The sequence below is a fragment of the Nothobranchius furzeri genome, chromosome 9, assembly GCF_043380555.1.
Source record: "Nothobranchius furzeri strain GRZ-AD chromosome 9, NfurGRZ-RIMD1, whole genome shotgun sequence".
Classification (NCBI taxonomy): domain Eukaryota; kingdom Metazoa; phylum Chordata; class Actinopteri; order Cyprinodontiformes; family Nothobranchiidae; genus Nothobranchius; species Nothobranchius furzeri.
Window position 1 is genome coordinate 63,031,235 of NC_091749.1, and position 10,000 is coordinate 63,041,234.

The window sequence follows — 10,000 nt, forward strand, 5'->3', positions numbered from 1 at the left end:
TTTTTGCAGAAGCACACAACGTGAAATGTTGAATGTTCCACTATATTTTCTTGGAAAGCACATTGAGTTGCTTCTCTGAAATGTGCCATACAAATAAAGCTGCCTTGCCTTACTTAAATGTAATATGCATTTACTTTTACATAACAAAGTCTACTATTTGCAACTAGGTTTAGAACCATTGGACATAACTTGATTAAGTAAATTCATCTTTCTGTCTATAAGTCTATTTATCTGTAAGCCATGTTTGAATCTTATAGTCAAGCAGTCCCTTAAGCTGGACCAAAATTCTGCTTTTACTTCAATTTTAGCTTTCAGTTTCATTCTGATGGGGAAATTCCATGCACGTGTTGCAAAACATTGGACTGAAACACAAGAAAAAAAAGTCCCTTCCAACTGCTAAGCTTTATTCAGCTTTATGTTGTTTTTGGTCAAAGTTTGGAGTCTTTTTAGAAGGCTGAAAAGCCACATGTTTCAACACGATGCATTAGCAGAGGTACATTTTTCTGTATGTTTTCCTTGTGACTGTTCAGTCCATGCTTTTTATAGGAAAACATACTTTGTAGACTTTGATGATATTTTTTACACACTTTCCTTACATTTTACAAATAATTATTTTAACCCTTTAAATAACATGTAAGCTGCCTATCTCCAGCGGTCAATGGGCAATCAGGCAGGGTACACCCTGGACAGAGAGCCAGTGCATCGCAGGGCAACACAGAGACACACAGGGCACAATCACTCACACACACACACACACACACACACACACACACACACACACACACACACACACACACACACACACACACACACACACACACACACCTAAGGACAATTTAGACAAACCAATTATCCTAACAGTCATGTTTTTGGACTGTGGGAGGAAGCCGGAGCACCCGGAGGGAACACACGCATGCACAGGGAGAACATGCAAACTCCATGCAGAAAGATCCCAGGACCTTCTTGCTGCAAGGCAACAGCTCTAACCACTGCGCCACTGTGCAGCCCTGCTTGCACCAGTGTAACTAAAAAGATTTTTAAAAACTGCTAAACTAAGAAAATTAAAAAATAAATGTATGGAGATGTTTCAATAAAATGATAAATGTGATCACCATACTTACATTACATTAATATAATATTCCTTTGCTTGAGTTTCAGTTTTGTTGTGAGAGGAATTTGGTTGGATTACTATAATACCTTATGGATGGATGGATGGATGGATGGATGGATGGATGGATGGATGGATGGATGGATGGATGGATGGATGGATGGATGGATGGATGGATGGATGGATGGATGGATGGATGGATGGATGGATGGATGGATGGATGGATGGATGGATAGATAGATAGATAGATAGATAGATAGATAGATAGATAGATAGATAGATAGATAGATAGATAGATAGATAGATAGATAGATAGATAGATAGATAGATGGATGGATGGATGGATGGATGGATGGATGGATGGATGGATGGATGGATGGATGGATGGATGGATGGATGGATGGATGGATGGATGGATGGATGGATGGATGGATGGATGGATAGATAGATAGATAGATAGATAGATAGATAGATAGATAGATAGATAGATAGATAGATAGATAGATAGATAGATAGATAGATAGATAGATAGATAGATAGATAGATAGATAGATAGATAGATAGATAGATAGATAGATAGATAGATAGATAGATAGATAGATAGATAGATAGATAGATAGATAGATAGATAGATAGATAGATAGACAGACAGACAGACAGACAGACAGACAGACAGACAGACAGATAGATAGATGATAGGTTCCTATCTCATCCTCCATGGGTGATCTCATCCTTCCAAGCTCGGGTCCTCTGCCAGAGGCCTGGGAGCTTGAGGGTTCTGCACATTATGTTAACTGTTTCTAGAACTTTTCTGGACTGAGATGTTTGATGTTTTTCCTGGGATCTGCTTTAGCCACTCCTGCCCCATGTGCCCCGATGACCACGGGCACCACCGATGTCTTCTCTCTCCAGGCTTTCTCAAGTTCTTCTTTGATGTCTTGGTACTTCTCTAGTTTCTTGTGCTCCTTTTTCCTGATGTTGCCATCACTTGGTATTGCCACATCAACCATAACGTTGTCTGCCATTTTAGCCAAGCCAACTTTATTTGTATAACACCTTACAACAGGATAAAACCGACCAAAGTGCTTCACAGAAATTAAAAACAATACATAATATAAAAATGCACAAAGACTAAAGCTTAAGAACTAACACTAGTTTAGTGATAAAACACTAAAAAGACTCTCATGCAGAGTTAAAAGCCAAATAATAAAAATAGATTTTCAGAGGCCGACCTAATGCTCAAAGGAAGAGCATTCCAGAGCCTAGGGGCCACTACAGAGAGGGTGTTACCCACTTTGACCTTGGGGCTTCAAGTCCATACTCCGCACAGATGTTTCTGTACACAATGGCAGCCACTTGGTTGTGGCGTTCCATGTATGCCTCTTTGCATAGCCTACACCTTGGGTCTTGTCTCCCAAGGTGTAGGCTATGCAAAGAGGCCCCTGAGGTGTAAGATGCTGGCATACATGCATACATATCATACGTGTGTGTGTGTGTGTGTGTGTGTGTGTGTGTGTGTGTGTGTGTGTGTGTGTGTGTGTGTGTGTGTGTGTGTGTGTGTGTGTGTGTGTGTGTGTGTGTGTGTGTGTGTGTGTGTGTGTGTGTAAAAACTATTTCATTTGCTTTGGTAAATGACGGTCTTCTCACTAAATCAACATCAGAACAAATAAATGTTCACATTAAAACACTTTTTTTCAATATTCTGCAGGGAGGAGTCAACCCAGCATTAACCAGGTTCTTGTGGGTGTTGATGGTGTACTTCTACATAAAAATTCTGACAGTGAAAAATTATTCATTCATATTCATTTCAGTTCCCAAAAACTTGAATGTTTTCAGTCTGTGAAATTTTTGAGTATTTCTGAAAGCAGACCTGATATTGAGTTTGTTTCACTTTTGTTTCGAGATTAAAAAACTCAGACAGTTTAAAAGCAAACCGTTTCAGTTTTGTTCTGAGTGTTCAGTAGCTTATAAAACCTGAAGGCTCCCCTACTGAACAAGGAAACTCTGACTTTTTCCTTCATTCTCCAGAGGAGTCGACCAAACAATATCCAGTGGTCCCATCGGATTATTTTACCTTTCATTCAGGTTAGTGTAATAAAAGCATGCGTTGCTGTTAAAATGGATTTGAAAGAGTTCATCATCAGTGGCTTTTGAGCTGTTAAATATAGGATTTATATTTAAACTGTATTGCAGAGCCAACATGTCAGAGTTTGGATCGTTTACCTCAAACGGTTTCATGTGTGGTTCTAATTCAGTATGAGCAATGCTATTACAACTTTTCTCTTGAAAACTTTTTAGCAAAATCTTGTAAAGAAGATAAAATATGACTTTTCTTCATTGCTAAAACACAGCAAGACTATATATATATATATATATATATATATATATATATATATATATATATATATATATATATATATATATATATATATATAGTGGTGTATTGTACTGTAATGTACATGCTGTTATGACGGTGATCACTAGGGGGCACTAGTATCACAGGTGTTACTGTTGGGGTTTGAAGAGTTGAGGCTGAAAGTAAAAGTTCGCTGGACCTAAACAGCTGTGTCTTAGTGTTTAATTACCTAGTAGAAAACCTGCAGAAGACATCAGGAGACCAGGTAACACAACATATATATATATATATATATATATATATATATATATATATATATATATATATATATATATATATATATATATATATATATCAGTGTTTACATCTTTGTAATCTGTTTTTAGGCATCCCCCACCATGAAGCTGCTTTTGGCAGGACTTGCTCTGATTCTAATTGTGGGAACAGAAGCAGTGGATTTAAATTTTCCCATCCAAGCTATTCAAGGTTTGTTAAAGTGTTTAATTTTAAATTATATGATTTATATGTGGAATTTGATCCCGGCTCCCACCAGAGAGTACTGCTGTTGTGTCCGAGGGTGATAAATCGCTTTGCCTGCTGGTGGTGGTCAGAGGGAACGGTGGCGCCAGTGTTCAGCAGGTCTCATCTCTGTCCGTGGGTCCCAGGGCAGCTGCGGCTACTGTACATCGTAGCTCATCCCCACCAGTGTGTGAATGAGTGTGTGAATGGATCAATGACTGATTGTGTTGTGAAGCGCCTTGGGGGGTTGTAGAACCCCAAGAAGACGCTATACAAACACAGGTCATTTACCATATGATTTACATTCAGTGTGGCTTTTTTCATCATTGCTGTTGTCCTGGTTAGGAGGTCATGACATGTGGAAAGCCTACAGGGACTTGAAAAAGTCCAACTGGATAGGTGCTGACAAATACTTCCATGCCAGAGGAAACTTTGATGCTGCAAGGAGAGGACCAGGAGGTGTATGGGCTGCTGAAGTCATCAGGTGAGAAGTTCAGAGTATAATTCTGAAATCACGAGTTAGGATAAACAAGTTAATTACAGAAGAAACACTGAAGTGGAGTCAGAATTATATCTTTGTACATTCTTGAGATTCTCAAACTGGTGGGTCATTTTAGGAACATTCCACTGATTCTTAAATTAAAGAGTCGAGTCTTTGTAGACCTTTACCAACCAAAACACCTGAATCTACCTGCTAAACATTTTCAGAGGTGGGGTTCTTGCCTCAGACGGAGAGATGAAAATCAGGTTTCTGAATATGAATCTTTGATCAGGTTAAGCCCAAAAAACCCGCTGGGCTTATCTGTTTAAACCTACACATAATATTAACAGTTATACACATGCATATATAACTTCTGAAGATTAAAAATATTGCACAATTTTCCTTTCAGTGATCTCAGGGAGATGGCGCAGAAATATTCATCTTCAGGTTTTGATGCTGAGGACTCTGCAGCCGATCAGAAGGCAAATCACTGGGGACGAAGTGGAGGTGATCCCAACCGTTTCCGACCGAAAGGTCTTCCTGATAAATACTGAGAAAGTTACCGATTTCCTTTAAATGTACGAAAAACTCTCGTGGTTTGAAATGATTACTCACTTATCACTGTTTTGCATGTTGTGATAGAAAATTGTATATTTTGCCCATTTCTCTAAATATTTTAGATGTTGTTTGAAAATAGAACATTTTATATTAGTGTATTGTTTTACACATAACAGAGAATATTAATAGATTCACCTCCAGCAGCTGAGACAAAAGTAACTAATTTGAACATGAATTATAAATAAAAACAAAACCCTACAAGGGTCCACAAAGCATCTGTGTTGTCATATGAATGAATAAAGGTCTGCCTTTTGACATATTTGCGCTTTTGTGTCATTTTAATTACATTTTTTATCTAATATATGTAGTTGTCATCCTAAGACCTGGACACAAGGTGGCGGTGTCCTTCTGAATTTGTAACGTAATAAGACTTTGTAAGTGCCTACTTTTACTGTGAGTATAGCTTCATTAAAAATAACAACAAATGCCTTTTTTAAAAAGAATTCATTCAAAGTTATGTAGCTTTTAACAAGAAGCATAAAATATAATTGGATTTTTTAATGAGCTAAAGACTTGCTTATAATATATCCACTTTATTAAGAGTACTCTGTCCACAAAGGTGGGAACAATGACTATTATTTTATACCCTGTTCTCGATGGCTGCTGGACGTAGGCATCAGCTTTTCACAACACTGTACAGGAAGAACTGGTTACAGAAGGTGTACGGATTAATGACTGTGTTTTACATCATTGGAGGGAGTTGAATTAATAGTAAACTATTTACACAGTCCAGCATTTTGTTCTAATAAGCTGAAAGGAAAAGAAACTTTAAATCTCAGGAAGCTCTGGGTCTTGGAGCATATAAATTAGTCTGATCCAATGGTGGTAGTTCTGTGTTTTATTCTGAAAGAAATGCCGTCATTTGAAAAAAATAACATTTTTTTTGTTAGATGAGGTTATTGAGATAATTAACGTGCACAGACGTGTCTCTAGCCACTAGCAAGCGTCACTCCGCCTAACAACACAAAAGTGACATAAATCACAGTTCCCTCCTCATCCTCTAGGAGCTGACTTCCCATTGACTCCCATGTTAAAAAGGTCAACTTTACAGCGTAAATAAACATGTTTGCAGCCTGGTACCAAAACATTTTAGGTTAATAGGTCGAGGAATTGGGTCAAATCAACCTGACACTTATTAGTAAATACACTGGACACACATGCTGGGAGATGGGATTGATTCTGCAACCTTCTTACTGGACCACCTGCTCTGCCTTCTGGGCTATACTGCTGCCCAGTACAACAATGGTATAAACACTGATTTCTTCAACCGAAAGCAATAAAAAAAAGCATAGTTCTGTTTTACAAAAGCTGACCTGAACTTGCATTCACTGTTGCTCAAGATTTTTTAGACATGCTGAAAGATTTCCCTTTTAAGTGCTTCTGTAACTGTAACTACATGAATACTTGAACTGGAAAGCCAATACAGCACCGAACTGAACATGTACAATTGTTCTATTTGTCTGTTATATAAAACAGGTAATCCAGATAGGATACAGTGCTGAGCTAATATTTTGGTTACGCTCCATCCATCCATCCATCCAGCCAGCCAGCCAGCCATTCTTTTCCGCTTATCCGGACTCGGTTTGCGGGGGCAGCAGCTTAAGACGAGAGACCCAGACTTCCTCCTCCCCAGCTACTTGGGCCAGCTCTTCCAGAGAAATCCTGAGGCATTCCCCGGCCAGTCCAAAAACATAGTTTCTACAGTGTGCCCTGGGTCTTCCTTTGGGAATCCTCCCAGTTGGACGTGTCCAGAAAACCTCACCAGGCAGGCATCCAAAAGGCATCTTAACCAGAATCCTGAGCCACCTTAACTGACTCCTCTCGATTTGGAGGAACAGCAAATCTACTCTGAGCCCCTCCCGGATGACAGAGCTTCTCACCTATCTCTAAAGGAGAGCCCAGCCACCCTGCAAAAATAACTCATTCCGGCCGCTTGTACCTGCGATTTCATTCTTTTGATCACTACCAAAAGCTCATGACCGTGGGAGTAGGAACGTAGCTCGACTGCCGGCTCAGCTCTCTCTACACCACGACTAACCGGTGCAACTCCTGCATCACTGCAGATGCAGCACCAATCTGCCTATCGATCTCCCGATCCATCTTTGACTCACTCGTGAACAAGACTCTGAAATACTTAAACTCCTCCACTTGGAGCAGGACCTCATCCATGACCCGGTGATGGCATTCTACTCTTTTTCGACTCAAGACCATGGTCTCTGATTTAGAGGAGCTGACTCTCATCCCAGCTACTTCACAGCTGGCTGCACACCACTCCAGTGAGAGCTGGAGATTACTGTCTGATGAAGCCAACAGGACCACATCATCTGCAAAAGCAGAAACCCGATCCTCAGGTCACCAAAATGGATTCAACACCTTGGCTGCACCTAGAAATCCTGTCCATAAAAGTTTTGAACAGAATCCTTGACAAGTGCAGCATTGGCGGTGTCCAACTCTCACCAGAAATTAGCCCAACTTACTGCCAGCAATGCACCATCTAGGACTCCCCTAAGGGTTTAGAGCTGGTCCAGTGTTCCACGGCCAGGACGAAAACTAAATTGCACCTCTTGAATCTCAGGTTCAACAATGCGATTGGCCCTCCTCTCCAGAACCCCTGAATAGACCCAGGGAGGCTCAGAAGTGTGATCCCTCTGTAGATGGAACCAGTGGTGGTGCCAGGGGTGGCGCTAGGGGGTGCTATAGCTACCCCTGGATTAGTCATTGCACCCCATAGCACCCCCAAGTAAATATTGGATTTCTTTTTTTTTTTTTTTTTTACAATTTAATTTTAATTTAACGTGTGGATGTGATAATATTTAACATACAAAACAAAAATAATCAGTAAATTATCATATAGATAGTAAAAACTTAAACCAAAACAGGAAATTGATGTTAACCTTTGACCTCACTTTCCACCTGCGAACGAGTGAAAGGTAGAGCTAGTGGTAAAATGGATCGGTTTTTGTTGCCCACATTTCCACGGGTTCAGTCAGAAACAAATGAATCTTTGGAAGTGATCTCAGACCCACAAAAACCTACGGATCTGGATGAAGAGAGTCAACCCTCAACCGCCGCAGCAGTCGAGGGTTTTGCCGCTGGAAATGCTAACACTAACGTTAGCTAACTTTGCAACGCTATAGATGGTTTTCTGTGTGGCTGTATGTGTTTATGATTTCATGGAAAAGTCAGTGATTGTTCATATGTTTATGATGTATATTAATGATTGTTTCAGGTGTTGTCGAGGTTTTGTACACGCATGTGTATTTGCTAGTGTTGAAGGTGTTTTAGAGAACAATAGGTACGCATGACCACTTCCTTCATAGCACCCTCATTAAAAAGACTAGCTCCTTCATAGCACCTGCAGAAAAACATTTCTGGAGCCACCACTGGATGGAACACACCCTGCGGTCCCCCTTTTTAAATAGGACCTCCACTCCAGTCTGCCGATCCAGTGGAACTGCCCCGATGTCTACGCGATATTGCAAAGCCATGTCAGCCAACACATCCCTACAACATCTAGAGCCTTAAGGAAATCCATACGGATTTTGTCTCATATTTTTGGTTAAACTCTAACCATTACACTTGGGTACTATTTGTTAATCAAATAAAATAAATAATCCAGTTAGATTTAACCCATTTTTCTTTATTTAATTTAGTCACATTTTAGAGGATTGTATTGGGTGATATTTAGCATTCTAAATAAATAAGTTTATATACACTTACCGGCTCCTTTATTGGGTACACCTAGCTAGTACCGGGTTGGGCCCATTTTTACCTTCAGATCTGCATTAATCATTCGTGGCATAGATTCAACAAGGTACTGCAAATATTCCTCAGAGATTTTGGTCCATACTGACATGATAGCATCATGCAGTTGCTGCAGATTTGTCAGCTGCACATCCATGATGCGAATCACCCGTTCCATCACATCCCAAAGCTGCTCTATTGGATTGAGATCTGGTGACTGTGGAGGTCATTTGAGTACAGTGAGCTCATTGTCATGTTCAAGAAACAATCTGAGATGACTCAAACTTTATGACATGGCGCGTTATCCTGCTGGAAGTAACCATCAGAAGATGGGTGCACTGTGGTCATACAGGGGTGGACATGCTCTGCAGCAATACACTGGTAGGCAACAATTATCAATTCGTACTAAGGGGCCCAAAGTGTGGTAAGAAAATGTCCCCAACACCATTACACCGCCCCCACCAGCCTGAACCCTTGATACAAGGCAAGATGGATCCATGCTTTTCACGTTGTGTTGACACCAAATTCTAACTGTACCACCCGGATGTTGCAGCAGAAATCAAGATTCATCAGACCAGGCAACATTTTTCCAATCTTTGATTGTCCAGTTTTGGTGAGCCTGTGGAACTTGTAGCCCCAGTTTCCTGTTCTTAGCTGACTGAAGTGGCACCTGGCATGGTCTTATGCTGCTGTAGCCCATTTGCCTTAAGGTTCGACGTGTTGTGTGTTCAGAGATGTTCTTCTGCATGTTGGTTGTAATGAGTGGTTATTTGAGTTACTGTTGCTTTATATCAGGCCCTTCTCCTCGGACCATTGGCATCAACAAGGCATTTTCGCCCACAGGACTGCCACTTACTGGATGTTTTCCCTTTTTTCGGACCATTCTCTGTAAACCGTAGAGATGGTTGTGTGTGACAATCCCAGAAGATAAGCAGTTTCTGAAAAACCCAGGCCAGCCCCTCTGACACCAACAACCATGCAGCATTCAAAGTCAGTTAAATCATCTTTCTTCCCCATTCTGAAGTTCGGTTTGAACTGCAGTGGACCATCTTGACTATGTCAACTTGTCTATCCACTGAATTGCCACCATGTGATTGGTTGAATGGTAATTTGCATTAACAAGCAGTTGGACAGGTGTACCCAATAAAGTGGCCAGTGAGTGAGTTTAAATGGA

General features: G+C 40.4%; 1 protein-coding gene across 2 annotated transcripts in view; it reads left to right on the top strand.

Moving 5' to 3' along the window:
* Positions 1–5,341, top strand: part of saa (serum amyloid A) — a 26,302-nt gene extending 20,961 nt beyond the window's left edge. The window contains exons 1-4 of one of the 2 annotated variants that reach the window (XM_054732031.2): positions 3,036–3,193; positions 3,851–3,950; positions 4,329–4,467; positions 4,874–5,341. In XM_054732031.2, coding sequence (XP_054588006.2) covers positions 3,863–3,950; positions 4,329–4,467; positions 4,874–5,018 — 372 coding nt within the window. In that variant the 5' untranslated portion in view covers positions 3,036–3,193; positions 3,851–3,862 and the 3' untranslated portion in view covers positions 5,019–5,341. Of the gene's footprint in view, positions 1–3,035; positions 3,194–3,850; positions 3,951–4,328; positions 4,468–4,873 lie in introns of those variants that run through there. The other variant, XM_070555030.1, reaches the window with a different exon arrangement.
* The last annotated feature ends 4,659 nt before the right edge of the window (positions 5,342–10,000 follow it).